At 38.7% G+C, this 16,854-nt stretch overlaps 1 protein-coding gene across 1 annotated transcript in view; it reads left to right on the top strand.

The window, feature by feature from the left end:
* The window catches only part of FAM135B (family with sequence similarity 135 member B), a 201,622-nt gene that overhangs the window by 49,284 nt on the left and 135,484 nt on the right, over positions 1-16,854 (top strand). Inside the window, exon 2 of the mRNA XM_036401048.2 lies at positions 13,611-13,706. Within this exon, the coding sequence (XP_036256941.1) occupies positions 13,630-13,706 (77 nt within the window). The 5' untranslated portion in view covers positions 13,611-13,629. The remainder of the gene's footprint in view (positions 1-13,610; positions 13,707-16,854) is intronic.

Here is a 16,854-nt window from a genome sequence, read left to right as displayed (position 1 = left end):
AGTTCACACCTGTCTTGTTTGGAGATGGAGGAAAAATCCTCTGCTTGTTTTAATATAGATGATTGATCTGAGCCTGACATTTGTTAGTTAATTAGTGCCTCTCACAAGCTGAGGCTTCATTCCTAAGAGATCATGGATGTTCCCTGTGAGGTATGTAAATACAAGGAGCTCAAAAAATTAGCAATGCCAGAATTTGGAGGCTAGTCCTCTATAGATAATTCAGTTAATTAGGAAATGCTGTCAAAAATTTTCAAAATTACATTTTATTTTAAACTGGAAAGAAGAAAATAATCTGGTAAATTCCCATGTGCCAATAGAAATCTGAACAGTATCGTTTGGCATAAAACTGAAAATTTGGGCTGCATCTCAGCCTTGTTTGCATAAGATTCCTTCTATGAATAACCTCCATCCAAAATGCTGTCCCAGATCCAGCTTTAGTGATGAAATTTCCTCTGCTCATGGACAACCTCTCTGTTTCTGGTGTCTTGTTCTTAGAGAATTCCTGGCCAGGAGCACCAGGAACTGTTTTGGTTTGGTTTTTAGCTCAGCAGCTTGGTGTGAGATTGTGTAATTAGTGCTGTACGAGATACTGGTGTGATACATATTTTCCGTGAGATATTCTTGTTCCTGGATGTGCAGCGTATTAGCAAAATGGGAGCAAGATTAACAAAATGACACCTTTGCTGGCTACAAATTTGTCATGGTGCTGGGTTCATTACTTCATTTTGCTGAGATAATATAGAAAGGTCTAGCAGAGAACAGTTTAATTTCATTTTTCCCCGGCAGAGTTATATCTTTCCATCTGATTTTTTCTGAAACTTTATTAAAATATCTGGATGCCTAATCTATGTAATCTATCTAATGTTCTAAAGACATGAGAATATGTGCTGAAAAACTTTCTTCATTCCTGAAATGACAAAGCAGGATTTTAGTGTGGGAAAGGCAAGTAACTGGGAGAATTACTCCACAACTTTCAAATTTGCAATATTTTGCCTTGGAAGAATTTTCATTTGATGGCTTCCTAGAATCTTTTCTCATGTTATGTTTATTTGAGTATAAATATTTATATGGGAAGTGTTGAAATTTTTACAAAATTGAAGTATTTGGTGTGTTCACAGTCTGATTCTGGCTGCTGATTGAAATTGTGTGTCTTCATTACCTAAACCAAAAAGGAATTAAATAAGCTCCAAGATCACTAATTTTAAACTGTACAAACTAGTAAAAGTTATCATCACTGCTATATTGTACCAAAACCACACTCAGTACTGCTATGTGACAGTGACCAAAAATAAAAATTTAATGTCTCTTAGTTTTTCTAAGTATTTCTTCAATAAGGCATAGAATGTCCATGTGAGCATAGAGCTTTGGCAAAGGATGTTATAAAAACCCAAAAAACAATACAACAGGTGATAAATTAGCCCTTCTTTATTTTGTTTGTCAGGAATAACAGTCTGACAACAAAATTAGGGAGGAAGCTGGAGTGGATCTAAGAGGGAGAATTTCACTTTAATGTTATGCAGGTGTGGTACCAGTCCAGCCTTGTCCTCACAAAGTCTCCAGATTTCTGTGCCTGGTGGGTTTTCTTGTATGAATGTCCTCATGAAATTTCTTCTACCAGCAACATCAGAAAACTGCAGTTCATTGCTGGTTTATGTGCACCCTCTGTGTGCCATGGACATCCAGAGTGTTCACAGCCACTGCCAGGAAAGCAGAACTTCAGGGGACATGGAGGTGACATGGCAGGATGGTGGTACTGGTGCCTCAGTGCCTTTCTAGAAAATTCCCTGTCTGTGCTGCCCAAGTTTACTTAGCTGGAGGTTCTTGGGCACACACAAAAAGTATTTCAGGGGAAAAGCCCCGAGCTGGGTATCTCTGTTTTGTTAAAATCTCACTTTCCTCTTCAGAAGCTGATTGTTTTACAACTCAAGTACCCTTGTTAAAGACAACACCAAAGCTAACACCTAGGTGCTGTGGAGAATCAGGAATTTTCAACAATTAATGGGTTGCCAGTGGCCCCAGTACTCTAAAAGGAAATCCATCTCCATGTCCAGCTGGACCTCAAAAGCTCACCATGACTCCTGCCAGCCTTTGCTCATTTGAGAAGGGACCTCAGCTCCCTGAGGTGACTGAGCAGCATCCTTTTAGCATGACAGGCACAGCTTGAGGGACAGCTGTTCTGCAGCTGGAATGAGAGTCGTGGCCTTCAGAAAAGAATGCAGCCCTTCTGTGAGGCAAACTTGCTGCACAAAACCTTCTGGAGGAGCTTGCCAAGATGCTGGGCTGAATTTGAGAGAGAAATTTATTTCCTGTTGTTTTGATAGACTCTGCTGGCCTTGCTGTATTCAGCAGCTGTACCTCAGGCCCTGTTGTGTTGGCTTTATATCTATCAGTGGCACAGTTGGCCCTTTCTATTTTTGTCACAGATCAAGCAGTGCCATGACCAATAAATCAGCCTTTTCTTCTGTTTGTAAACCACTTAATTTAGCTCTTGCTCTCTAGGAGAACCTGATGCAGTTATTTATATCAACACGGCCCCAAGCACTTAAAACTAGTCAAAATTCTGATTAAGGCTCTGCATATTTTATTGCCTGTACTTAAACCACACTGCTCTAAAACAGCACCTGTTCCTCCCTTAATTGCATCCCAGTTCAATAGTTACTGCCTATCCAAAGAGCTGTTATGATGGAAAATGGTCTGCAGCTTCTTTACTTACTATTGTACTCAATGGCCCTTGTAATAAATATCTGCCTCAAAGTTTGTGTGCAATTTGTTAAATATTTTACAACTGAGGACAGTGATGAAAAGTTGTTTTTAATGTTTTTCTTTTTTTTTTTTTTTTTTTTTTTTTTTTGTGAGCCTGAAAGTAAATCCATATTGTATTAATTTCAGTATTGCAAATATTCCCTTTTCCAGTAATACCAAGACTCTGGTTCTGCTGATGCTGCTCTGACCACCTCTGTCTGTCAAAATTTTCTCACCAACATCCTTATCCTTTTAGAATCATAGAATTGCTTGCATTGGAAGGGACCTTGAAGATCATCTACTCCCACCCCTGTGCCATGGGCAGGGACACCTTCCCCTAAGATCAGGTTGCTCCAAGCCCCATCCAGCCTGGCCTTGAACACTCCCAGGGACATTTTCCCACCCTGCCCCAGCCTTTAAGCATTTCTGGTGATGGTAATTGAACCACAGCTGCTTGTCAGATTTCCAGGGCTCTGAATTCTGCTCTTGTTCAGTGTGTAAGGGTACAACAGCTCTTGTTGTGCTGTTCTCTTTTGGTCCAGCACTGCAAACAGTTCAATCGCTCCTTACAAACATCAATAGCTCCACTGACTCCACATGAAATATAACATCTGCTGACAGTGTTTAATTTCTAGCAACTTCAGATAATTTTAGTGAATATAACAGGCTGCATTAAGAGCCTTTAACTTGCTCAAAACTTGTTTCAAGGGAACAAGACAACAGAGAACCTGACTTGTGAAATATGCACAGATTTTCTTGGATCAGCAGAGTCGTCTCTTTTTACAATATTCTATCTCCCTTATGTCTTTTGAAGTCTGAAAAGCCAAAAAATGTCACCTGTAGTATCCAGATTAATTCCCAGACCTTGTATGTCCTGAACACTGCAAGAGATAGAAGTGGTTTTGATCATTGCCTGATCATAACCTGATCCATGTGCATTAAGTAAGGAGATAATGGAGAGTCCATGGCCAGCCTTATCTTTGACATTTCCTATCTCCTGAGTGCTGAGCACCTTTCCATCCAGTGATAATCTGACTGTTGATTCCAGCTGGATGTCTACATGTACGATAGAAGACAAAACGTTTTCAGGCAAAGAAAGGAAAACATATTGTATCATCAAGTTTTGAGGATTTGCTTTTTTTTCCTTTTTCCTTTTTCCACACACATAAGAATTATAGAATCATTAAGGTTAGAAAAGACCTCCAAGATCATCAAGTCTAACATAAGGTACAACTGTATATATAGAGATGCATACATATTACCTCTCTCACCCTTTCCATGAGTGATTCTGCACACACATTCAAAATCTTGTTTATGTGTGGAATTTGATTATGACTGACATTCATCTAACTAGATGTGGACATGGCTCATATGTCTGCACCTAGGGAAGTTGTTTTCAGCTCGCTTGGAAGCCAGCAATGGTGACATGAATCCTGTTGAAGGCATTTTCTATATCCCCACTCACTACAGTGAGGCTAAAAACACCTCATACATATGAAGACATTTATAGTTAGTGAGACAAATCTCATGGGCAAGTGTCTGTGCTTTAAATTTTTCACATACAAGGATAATCAATGCAGTTAATGTGCTCACTTAGAACATCTTCAGAACATCTGAAGGAGACTATGCCTTGTCTAAGAAACTCTGCAGTGAATTTGATCATGCAAAATGCAAAATAAGCATTAAAAGTCTGACAAGGACAGTTGAGTTTACAGCACAGTTAGACAGTGCCATAAAATTTTTCATGACCAGAAATGGAACTGCAGTCAAAACAGTGCCAAGAAAACATATAACTCAGTAGGCTTTCCCTGTCATAGCTGTCACTAGTTTATTAGCTGTGACTAGTTTGTAGCATCAGGCTGATGTTCAAGCTCCTCTGTTTCCTACCTGGATTCTTTAGTGATGTCTCTATTAACATAACAGTTTGTGCTCCAAAGCAGAGAGCTCCTTTACTCATGCATCAGGCTGCCCCATATCTCTTGCAAGAGGATGCATCTCACTCCTCTTGTTACCTCTCCTTTGCAGCCCTAGAGAACCTGTTACAGGACTTTTTACAAGGAGGATCTTGATCAAGTTGCTGTAACAATCAGAATTCAGAAGACAGACAGAATTGACCTTTAGCTGTTGCCAAAGTTTTGAATGTGGCCAAATATTCTGATAAACTCCCAAAGACTTCATATAGACCTATGTCCAAGCAGTTTTGACTTCAGTCAGGTATGAACTGGAGTAGAACTTTAAAATAAATAAATAATTATAAAAATAAATTGTGGGGATCTTCTGTAAGTACATGAGAAAAAAATAAGATCAGTCCCGTAAAGAGCCCTAAGTTCCTGTATGAAACCAACAAAAAAGCCCAGACTGAGAAGAATATATCTCCCTTTACTGGGAAGAAGAGCTCAGTCAAATGTGAGAATGATGGATAATTCTGTCTGAGTGTCCTAAATAGGCTTCAAATAACTTACTGCCTTTTGATGCATTTTGTCTTTCTAAGACTGACAACAGGAAGATCAGAAAAAAAAAGACTGAGGTGAACAGTGGGAATAAGACACAAAAACTGCTGAAGATTGAAGATGATGGTGTTCTGAGGAGTTTGAATTTAAGCTCTCAGTTGTGCATAAAATTTTAAGACATCTTTTTCTTTTGAAGGCCATAAATAAGGAAAATAAATCAGAGAATTAACACGTAGGGAAGGTGTGAAGAAGAGAGGATTATGTATTAGTGGGAAGGTAGTCCAGGGGAAAGTTTGTATTATCTCCTTTTTCCTTCAGTTTTTCTCTTCCTCCACTGCTGTCTGAATTTCCCCTGCTGCTTCATTTTTTGCACAATACCAACAGCAGGTTATTATTAAGTGGTGTAAGCAGATAGTGTTTTTTGCTGAGCTGAACTCAGCACTGGTGTCCTGACAGGCACGTGCTAACAGAGGACAAATCGAGGCTGCTCTTCATTCTTTTTTTTTTTTTTTTTTTTTTTGGGAATGCTCTGACCTAAATTTGCACAGCTGTGTTCACATTTAATCCTGTGTAATAGCTCAAAGGCTTTATATCTCACAAGAGCAGCCTACTGGCACCTGACATTTATTCGGTCCCTCTTCAGTTCTGCCTTAAAATCCTCTGGAACAAGCTGGTGGTTTTGGGTTTTTCTCTTAGTAGACTTATTCCTCTACCTAAATACCCTTGAAATGACCAGTTTATGGAAGGTATAATCTAGACTTACTTCTCAGCCTTCTTGGACCTGGTGACCTGTACAAAATCTCCAGTGTAGGTTGGCCTCACAAACAGAATGTGAAAGGAATTGAAGTAAGTTGTTGACTTGTTTTCCTGAGTGATTTTCTTTGGATCCTGTAGTTAATGTTTGTTTTTACCCCATGTGGTCCATATATTTGAAGCTATTGATCTAGCGTGGAAGTTCTCAGCTGTGGGGTTCAAGTGGTTTTAATCTTAACACTAATTTTGTTGCTGGAGGTTGAATGGGCATCTACCCCCAGCGAAATTATACTGCTGGTACTTTGTGAATTCCAGTTGTAATGGTAAAAGACAAATCTCAGTGGAGTTTGTAAATGTAGAAACACCCCCATAAAATAACACAGCTACTTTCTTATGTGATCCACTCTGAATACTCTTTGGGCTATGAGTAATTTTTTAAAGGCTCTTTTAATATTTGTTTCTCTAACTCATTACATTTCAGTGGTAGCAATCAATGAACCTTGGGAAAAGTGACTCATGGTGTTGCACTCTGTGAACATATGTCGAATGCATCTGACAAAATTTTGAATATTGATTTTATTGAGAATATTAAACAGCAAACTCTTTTTTTGTAATATTGGAAGATTATTCTCAGGGCTTGCATCCAAACTGAGTTAGCTCTTTAGAGCATAAAAAATAAATTAGTCTTTATAATTTTAAACCCAGCTAAATGTTTATGCACTGGATAAAAAGCATGTTTCACTGATGTGACTGAGCAAGATTATATGCCTTGTATTTGTTTTGTGCCTTGTACCTGTATCACAGATCTTTACTTTGGTTTCAATACTGGAGAAAAAATGCAAAGGATTACAGGAGACTGGAAACCTAAAAACCTTATCAAAAGAGCTGCAAGGGATTATCTGTGATGCTATCTCAGTCTGTAAATTATGCTGGGCAATGTTAGGTGGTTGTAAAGATTGGAGACCTTACAAAGGAATCCCTGACATTTCCATGACTAAGAGAGCATTAGAAGGTTTCTCATGGTGGAAAATAACTTGATTTCCAGGGAAGACTTGAGACTGAAGTCTTAATTATAATACACATGATAACAGAAAATCACAAATATGCATTGACTCAAAAGTTCAACAAGACTAACAAGTCTTTGGGGTGAGTTTTACATGATAAAATCATAGAATCATTTAGGTTTCTGGGGTCAGCTGGACATTCAAAGGGAGGGTCCCCTCCAGGCACCATGCAACTGATGCTACATGCAGAAAATGGTTTCACTGATAAAGCAACGGGCTCAGACTGGAAACCCAGAGTGCCTGGGAAATATGGGTATGGTCATGGACTAGCCAGAGAGCACATGCTCATGTACCTTGCACTTGTGACACTGAAGAACAACATGACAACAATGGGCAGGTGGACCAGGCTGCTAGAACTGAAGTAGCTCTGGTGGATCTGGATTTGGAACATATGAGTGAGCTATTTATAGCTCAATGAGTCTATGACACATCAGGACATTTAAGAAGAGAGCTAAAATACAAATGGGCTTGTGATCAAGTGGTAGATTTGGCTACTGATGGCATTGACAAGCCTTGTCACTTTTTGTATCTTTAGTGGTATACTTAGATTGGCTTCTTTTAAAGTGGAAAAGGAAATGTCTTACTGCCACCCAAAATCTTAGAAGAGAAATACTGGCTTGATTTATTGTAACAAAATGAGGTGTTAACTTTTGACATCACTTTGAAGGTGAAGACCTCACCTCTCTCATTTTGCTGATGTGCTGGCAGGAAAAGCTGACAGGTTCTGTAAAGTGGAGAACAGCTAATGACAGCATTGTAGTGAAAGGACTTACTGACATTTGTGACTGCTTTGTCTCAGGAAATTAATGTATGCTCAGGCAAGCCTGTTGAGATGAAGTCACTGTCCTAAGGACTGGAATCTAGTTCAGCTGCAGGAAAGTGAGCAATTAAAAAGGAAAACAACAATGAAAAATAGATTTGGTCTAATGAGTTTGCATCTTCTAATCCTGTCATCTCAGAGCATATGTGTGTTTACTGTCCTCCTTGTCTTGTGTTCCTCTTCTTACTTAAAAGTACAGTGGGTGAAGGCATTAGTGGAGAGGAGAATAAAGTCATGTAACTGTGACTTCATTCACTTAATCAAAGAATTCCTGATAAATTTTAAAAAAAGGATATAAATGCCTAGCTTGAAAAAAAATCCAGCTTCTGCAAAAAAATCACAATAAAATAAAAAATGTTTTCAAACCAGTAAGGACAGTGGTGATATCCTTCAGATAGTATGGGCCGTGTTTCTTGAAAGGTAGCTGTACTCTCCTAAATGAATGCTTCTAGGTTCATGAGTCATTGCCCTTGGTCACATGGTGTTTCATTCTTTTCTTTTGTCCTTGGTGTATTTTTCCTTTTTTTTTTCTTTTTTTTTCCCTTCTGTTTTAAACCCGTTTCTGTAATAGACATGCTTAAGAATGGTAAAAACAGAAAGAAAGAAAGAAAGAAAGAAAGAAAGAAAGAAAGAAAGAAAGAAAGAAAGAAAGAAAGAAAGAAAGAAAGAAAGAAAGAAAGAAAGAAAGAAAGAAAGAAAGAAAGAAAGAAAGAAAAAGAAAGAAAGAAAGAAAGAAAGAAAGAAAGAAAGAAAGAAAGAAAGAAAGAAAGAAAAAGAAAGAAAGAAAGAAAGAAAGAAAGAAAGAAAGAAAGAAAGAAAGAAAGAAAGAAAGAGAAAGAAAGAAAGAAAGAAAGAAAGAAAGAAAGAAAGAAAGAAAGAAAGAAAGAAAGAAAGAAAGAAAGAAAGAAAGAAAGAAAGAAAGAAAGAAAAAGAAAGAAAAAGAAAGAAGTAGTTTATACTTAAAAAATATGTTGGGTTTTTTTTGTTTTTTGGGGTTTTTTTTGCTTGGATGTAATTGTGCAAAGGCTAGAAGGTCTGTAAACTGTCAGATTATGTAATGTCCTGTCCTTCTATCCAATGTGCTCTTTCCCCATCTCACCTTCCCTAGCTCCCTTTGTTTGGGCTGTCAGTGATTGCTGTTCCAGTGGGGAATTGTCAGATTCATTTTTTATCTCCAAGGTATTTAACAGTGGTGTCTGTGGTACATAATCAACTAATCTCTTCCTGGCAGAGGCTTGGTCAGGTGACTGGATCCCTAAAATGCCATTAAGTACAAATACTGTAAATTAAAATGGTTGCATTTACCCAATATAATTTCTTGAACAGTGTCCAGTGCAAAAGGTATTTCTACTGACTGCAATGGGGATGTGGGGAATAAAATCCAGCCTTCCTTTAAAAATGCAAATGAGACAGTCTCCAGTCTTTAAACATATAGATTTTCATAGGCTTTATTTGTATAAAGGATCCTGATTTTCAGTTGATTTGTCCTTGCTCTAAGTGAAGTCACAATTGAAATTTCCTGTCCCTTGCTAGGACACCAACCCCAGCTGGAAGGACAAATTGTCAAACTGGTGACCTGACTTGTGCCACTGGTGCATGTAGGACAGCACAGCACAGCCAGTGACAGTGGCAGTGCCATCTGAAGCCATCTAGTGCTTTGGGGTGACCATGGCGCTGCTTTCACAGGAGCAGATGGCCAAAACACTTCCCATGTTACTTTATTAGCTTTGCATTAATATTTATTAATGTTGTCATAAGGTCTCTTCTGAAAAATGCAATGAGCTTGGTATAGAAGCAGACATTTCAGAAATCCAAATATACTAAAGCCTTCCCAAATATGACCTCTATATTTTTCTTTAAACTGCTTATTAGATAACTGATGATACTTCAATACTGGCAGCATTCCCTATTGTCTTTACAATAGTGATGTCATGGCAACCTTCAGTATTATTTTTGGCAGCTATTGCTCTATTTATAACTCAAGGTTGTCCCACACAAGGGTTGATCAGAGGTCCTTCATGAGCTCTGCATTTTGGAGGGTTATGATAAGGTTCCTTTAAGCAGGCACCTGGTACAAAAGTTAAAAATTAGTGCATCATTTTAATTACTTAATATTTTCTTGATCCAGTGGTGCCTGCAGCTATTTTGTCAGATTTCCTAGCTTCTTGAATCGAAGAATTGTACCCATGTGTCTTAGCAGGACTCTTTGAACCTTGCTAAGTGCCTGAAAATAAGGTGCACCAGGGGCCCTTTTTGGTACTTGTGAGGTGCTCCCCGAAGTCCCAGGCTCTAGTGCTGGGGGTGTAGATCTGGGTCTGGATCTGGATCTGATTTTCTGTTGTGCTGCTGGGGTGGATGGAAATTCTAACTGGTGTAGCAGGTGCTTGCACTTTAATTCTGGTGATCACTGAGGGAAATAAAGTTACAGAAACAGGTTTTTTGATTGCTTGTTGCTTTTTAGTATTTGGATAAATTCTGTATTTGTTTTGAAGAGGTGTAAATCTTGAAAAATACAGTGCAAATATAGAGAAGACCTATGTGCATATTTCCATCTACTAAATTTTTCCTATGGCTTAGTTAATCATAACTTCACATCACCATTTCTGTAGTTGCCAATATTGGTACTGGGCTGAACTGGCTGGCCATCCATTCACACCTCTCCTCTTTACACTGGTGTCTTCAAAAGCATGGAGTTTCCTTTGATCCTGAGCTTTTGGTCTAGGGAAATATGCCTCAGCCCAACATGCAGATATATTGCCAGAGGCAATTCTTTTAATTAGCACTCTCCTCAAGACTAAATACCTTGTCAGGGTATTGCTTTGTGGTTTGCATGGTTTCCTACTACTTCCCACACAGTCTGCTTTTTGAGTCAGACAGGACTATCACACACGGGCACTCACACATAACCTGGGGGATATGTCATATCCATCACTTACAAACTGTGTACACCTTCTTAATCTGTGCCAAAAAGCAAAAGGACAAAATATGAGTTTCATTCCTGTTGAAATGGGAGACAAAGGAAACAAAGTACAGTGCTGTACTCAGCACTGATTAGACACTAGCTGGAGTGCTGTGTCCAGTTCTGGATGCCTCTGTTTAAGAAGGATGTTGAGGTGCTGGAGCAGCTCCAGAGAAGGGCAGCAAGGCTGGTGAAGGGTCTGGAACACAAATCCTATAAGGAGCATCTGAGGGAGCTGGGGGTGTTTAGCTGCAGAGGTCTCTGGTGTCGAGATGACCCTGAGATGTCAGAAAGTCTCTTTTTCCCAGCCCTGAGACTGAAGAGGCTGAGATGTGGTAGTTCTGCTTTTCAAGGTTGTTTATTTTTTCTTATCTAATACATTGTCTTTCTGACCTGCTGAGGTTTGTCTGGCAGGTTGGGTTGAGGCACACCGACTGCCCTCAGGGCAGTGTTATCATTTTATACTAAAAACTACATGTACTTTATTTACAATAATTTTCCAATACCTATCACCTATGTTAGACAGTCTGTCTCTACTCTAAACCAATCCAAAAGTGCCACCATCACAGCAGAAGATGGAGGACAAGAAGAAGAAGGAGAAATACAGGACACGCCCAGATTCCTCCATCCTGCCTCCTGAACACCCATTCTAAAAACCCTAAAATTCCACATTTTCACCCTGTGAAAAATTCACTAACATTCTATTCAAACCCTTGTGGCTTGTAACTCTCCTCACACAAAGTTGGTAATTGTTTCCATGGGTTAAAATCAAAGGCACAGGTGTCTTTGACTCCTTGCCAAGGCCTCTGAGCCCCTGCCAGGGTCTCAAGCCCTCCAGGGCAGCCAGAGGAGTGTCCTGGGTTCCAACATTTAGCCTGGAGAAGAGGAGGCTGAGGTGAGACCTCATCACTCCACAGCTCCCTACAGGAGGGTGCCGCAGGTGGGCTCAGTCTCTTCTCCCAGGCAGCAGCAGCAGGACAAGGGGACACAGTCTTAAGCTGCACCAGGGGAGGTTTAGGCTGGATTTTAGGAAGAAGGAGTGATTGAGCATTGTAATGGGCTGCCCAAGAGGTGATGGAGTCACTGTCCCTGGAGATGTTTGAGCAGAGGCTGGATGTGGCATTCAGGGCCTTGCTCTGGTTGATAAGGTGGTGCTAGGTCATGGGTTGGACTTGGTGATCTCAAGGGTCTTTTCCAACCTAGTTTATTCTGTGATTCTCTGGCAAGTACTAGAGTTTGAATATACTTCAGCACACCCAAATCATGGCCTGACTCAAGCTAGAGTTCCTTACCTCAGAGGCATATCAGACATGTAGTTTAGCAATTGCCTTTTTCTTTCTCACAGTTATAGACATATATTACATATATTTTACATCACATTATTGTCATTCCAAAGTCTGAGGATGGTGAATGAAAAATTAATAACCTTTTAGCTCTGGAACGAGATCTTTTTGAAAAATTGTAGTGCTTGAAAGGATAGCCAGAAAAAAACCTTAGTTTAAAATAATCAGTGTAATAAGCCAGTCAGTTGGAAAATTACTAATCAGGAGCAAGCCTTGAGAAATCTAAAGCCTAATGCTTATATGAGGACTTCATGTATCAAAATCCTCTTCACTCCTGCTTCATTAAAGGATACGGTCAAATCTATGAGTGCCATGAAAAGTATTGATTACCACCTCTGGAGAAATTTTTCATTTTGCATCTGAGCTACATATCCCTTTAATGCCCTGTATGTCTCATATGTCTCAGAAAAGGGAATTGTTAAAAGCCCTGACATGGGTCTTCCTCAGAGACTGCACTTGGCTGCTGTCAAACAACAACTAAAATGTTGCTTCTGAATGTGTTAATGAAAAAAATTTAATCTTTATCCTCTTATTGATCCTACAGAAAATTTCCAGGCTGCTTGGCAGATTGCCAGAAGTACATTTGCGGGGGGGGGGGAGATGAGGGAAAGGAAGGAAGGGCAAAAAATAATTGAAAATCTGTCCAAAAGCTGTAAAAGTCCTTGGATTGCCTCTGCTATAATTAGGGAAATGTTAAGGATTTACACTTGTGTATTAAATAGAGCTGGTTTGGAAACTTGCTTCCTTGAGTGAGGCATGACCTCCTGAAGTCCCTTCCAACCTGAATTATTCTGTGATTCAATAAGCACATGAGATGTACTGTGTAAATGGCTGTAATGCTTCAAAATCTTGATCTGACTGTTGTGGCCTATTAGGTGCCATGACTGTCAGCATTTTCTTTAAAAGAATATCTTCCATTCATTAATATTTAAATTATTCATATTCTCTCAGAAGCTTCCCTTCTGGGACTTTATTTAAGTCATAGGAGGGGTAAAAAATAAAAAAGAGAAATCTGAATTCTGCTCTCATCTATCTAGAGTTCTTGTCTTATTGGCCTGTGCTTTTACAGAAATGAGCTGTGCTGACCCTGGAAATCTGCCATTTCATAAAATGAGAAGGAAAAAAAAATCAATTTCCCATTCAAGAGCAGCAAGAGAGTTAATTAAAATTTGCTTTGAGATTCTTGCACATAATATGTTATTTACTTTTTGCTTCTTATACTTTTCATAATATTATCGTTCTGTCCTCAGGCTTAATTAGACTTCTTACCTCTCTTAATTACTGCTTTGATCTGGCTTTTAGCAAGTTTTCCTGAAGATGGAGCCAAATGATGTCATTGGAAAGATTCCAATTGATATCAGTCGATTTCAAGCTTTGCATGGACCCCAAGATGCTGACTAAAATGAAATCATCCATTCATGGATTTGTTAAGTAAAATGCTTCAAACGTTTACAATGTCTTTATATATGTGTTATTTAGGTGATGACCTGAAAAAACCATGTCTGAGGTTCAGGGAACGGTCGAGTTTTCTGTGGAGCTACACAAATTCCATAATGTGGACCTCTTCCAGAGGGGGTGAGTTGATGTTTCCATTAATATGCAGCTGACAACAGGGGAGCAACCCACAGAAAAGAGTTAAATTGCAAAACAGGTTCTTTTCTGCCAAGTGCAGTTATATTTCATGCAATCTCCAGGGCAGAGAAGGATGTCATTGGGCTTTCATTGCTGTCAAGGAAGATCAATGTACATTACTTTCACTATAAACTCAGACTGACTGACTTGTTTTTGCAATACAATGTTGTAATGCTCCAAATTATTTTAAGCCCTTGTTCAGGTATAAGTACAATGGCTGTTTTAAATGCTTCTGGACTGATTTTGAGTCTCTCTGGTAAATGATAGCTGTATTGAATTATAATGCAAACAATTTCATTTTAGGACCATAAACCCAATGACTACATTCTTTTAATGAAAGTTAGCTGAATGCCACCATTTCAGAAGGGAAAATGAATACTTATATTTTGTCTAAAGCTCTGCTTCTGGTGGCCACACTGATTTTTCACATCTCCATAAATTAGAATATGTACAGCTTTGGTCTAGTTAAACTTTTGCCTCAATTATTTTTGCACCACCCTTCCTAGTAGATTTTTAAAAACCTGATGGCTGTGAAGAGGCCTGGCCAGGTGTGAATTGTTGCTCAGCTTGCATATTGCACCCCACAGTAAGGAAAATTAGACAAAGAAGCACTTTTGGGAGAGACCAGGACACTCAGGTCAAAAGAATGTGCTTCATGGAAAACAGTGGGTCTAGAGTAATACTATTTTCTTTCACCTACACAACTGATATTTACAGAACATCACGTATTCTCTTTCAAGCCTTAGCTTGGCACAGGGGTGGTTCACAGCTGATTTGTCTATCTCAAGCACCATTTCCCCCACAAAAACCAGGGAATTGTTTCAGGTATTGGGATGGATTGGGTTGAGCTGTTTCCATCAGTATAGAAGCATTTTGTTATTTGATTTACTTTGATGAACTGTGTGGGAAAAATGCTGGGAACTTGAATGAAGGAAACACAGCTTTATTTGGTTTTAACAGCTGGCATCTGTCATTCTGTTGTTCCCTCCAAGAGAATATCCACCAACTTTATGTTAGAGACTATTCTGACTATGTCAAATACTGGTGTCAAACCGAAAAAGAAACCTCTATGCTTGAGCTGTTTGGTTTGTCCAAGCTATTAAAAAAATCTCATGTGCATTCTGGTCCTTATGATAACAGAAGGGAAATCTAACTATAGATTTTTTTTTCCTTGGTTTCTGGTGATCACTGTAATGTCTTTGATCTTCCTCACAACTAAAATCCACTCCCATCTGTGGGCTATGATTTTTTGGACTTAGACAAAAGGATGTTCAGAGGTTAGCCAGGAATCTTTCCATGTTCCAGTGTGGTGATCTGCCTGTTTTTTTTTCTTTTATTGGTCTGATTTTGCATTCAATCATTTCTGTAAAATGCTTTCCTTGGCTTTGACAGTCAGATCAAATCTCTGGTGTGGGGGTAAGCCTAGCACTAACACAGATAATATATTCAGCAGTCACACTAATGAGTTCCTAATTACCTTTGCTTTTTCCCCACTGGTACTTACCTTGCTTTACTGATTAATATTCCAAACACATGATACTATAGGTTATACTGCATTAAGTTGTTTGCAATAATTTTTGTTTCAGTGTACCCTGCACAATATTACATTTGCTTTCCTTCCATCATTTTAACCTTTGAATTTCCAGCAAAATCTGGTGTCTCATATTTGCTGGTCACTATCCTCTGGCTGACTTCATCTGCTCTGCAGGCCCTTTCACTGTAGCATAAATGTGTGAAAAGAAAGAGTGGATGAGCTTGCCAAATTCCATTTTAACTCAAGGACACTTTTAATTTTGACATTTTTATATTTCCATTGTTGATATTGGCTATAGACATCTGTGATATCTTGGATTTACATGGCCTCCACAGATAAGAATGTGAAAGAATTAAGAATGATGTGTATTTTCTCTTTAACTAACATTTTTTTCTTCTCTGAGTGACTTGTAAATTGAATCAATATCATTCTGTCCTGATGAAGGTTGGAAAGGTGATTTATGAAGTGCTGTCTATCAGAAAAGCAGAGAAATTGAAATTCATCTTATTTTCTGTGGGAACCCAACATGCTGTGGTATTTTTACCTCAAAAGCATGAACAAAACCAAAGAGCCTTAATAATAATTTATATAATCTATTTTTCCTCCTAACATTTTGGTACAAAAACAAAATAAAAAATCATAACAAAAGCCCTGAATATGCCCACAAATACAGAATAGTCCTACTCCTGTATGCCTAACTGACAAGGCTGAAATTTCTGGTTTGGAACTTGGCAGCTGCAGAAATAAGGGCAATATTTCCCAAACCACTTAGTCTTGGCTAACAGTCCTTCTGAAAGCATTGCCCTTTAGGAGAGTGTGGCTGTGCCAGCCACGAGTCTTTTCAAGAAGAGCACTCCACTCAAATAAAGGAATGAATAAATCAACGTGATTTAGGAAGAATCAGCCCTTCTGGAACCATTGGGTGACAGTTAATCAAGCTTGATTAAGGACATGATCTGCTGTCCATAAGTCACAAAGTGCTTTAAAGTGTTAGGCTGCTGGTAATGGCCCTGTTCTATTTTTGATTTTACTGGATGCTCTTTTGAAATCTGTATGCATGCAGAGCCAGTTGTCACTTCTACCTCCCCATGTGAAATGGAAGCTCCTTAAACTATTTGAACTACAACTTGTGCTATTTGAATCATGTTTCTTTAGCTGTATGAATAGTTATTATACAAAAATCAGGACTCTTTTTTTTTTCGTGAACATTTGTCATGGTTTTATGTTTTTGGCAAATATATATCAGGAACAGTCAGTAAATTATGTGTTGCAGGTAGTTTGGTCAGGTACTGTTAAATATATCTTCTTCTGGAGCACAAATATAACCGTGTCAGTATTTATAGACATCAAAGGTTAAATGCTGTAGGTGCTGCTACAGGGGAAGAAAACCTTTTTTTTGGTCAAACCAAAGGATTTGCAATGCTGCTTGATGCCTGAGTTCTAAAGGTTGAGAAATAAGTAATGCAATCTCTGGAAGGAAAAACATTTTTGAGCTTTCCGTCTTTAATTTTTTCTATCATGTGCTCCTTAATAACTGGTGACATTTTCTCTAGTGAA

This window comes from Molothrus ater, chromosome 1 (assembly GCF_012460135.2).
Source record: "Molothrus ater isolate BHLD 08-10-18 breed brown headed cowbird chromosome 1, BPBGC_Mater_1.1, whole genome shotgun sequence".
Classification (NCBI taxonomy): Eukaryota; Metazoa; Chordata; class Aves; order Passeriformes; family Icteridae; genus Molothrus; species Molothrus ater.
This window is presented reverse-complemented; position numbering and strand designations above follow the sequence as displayed.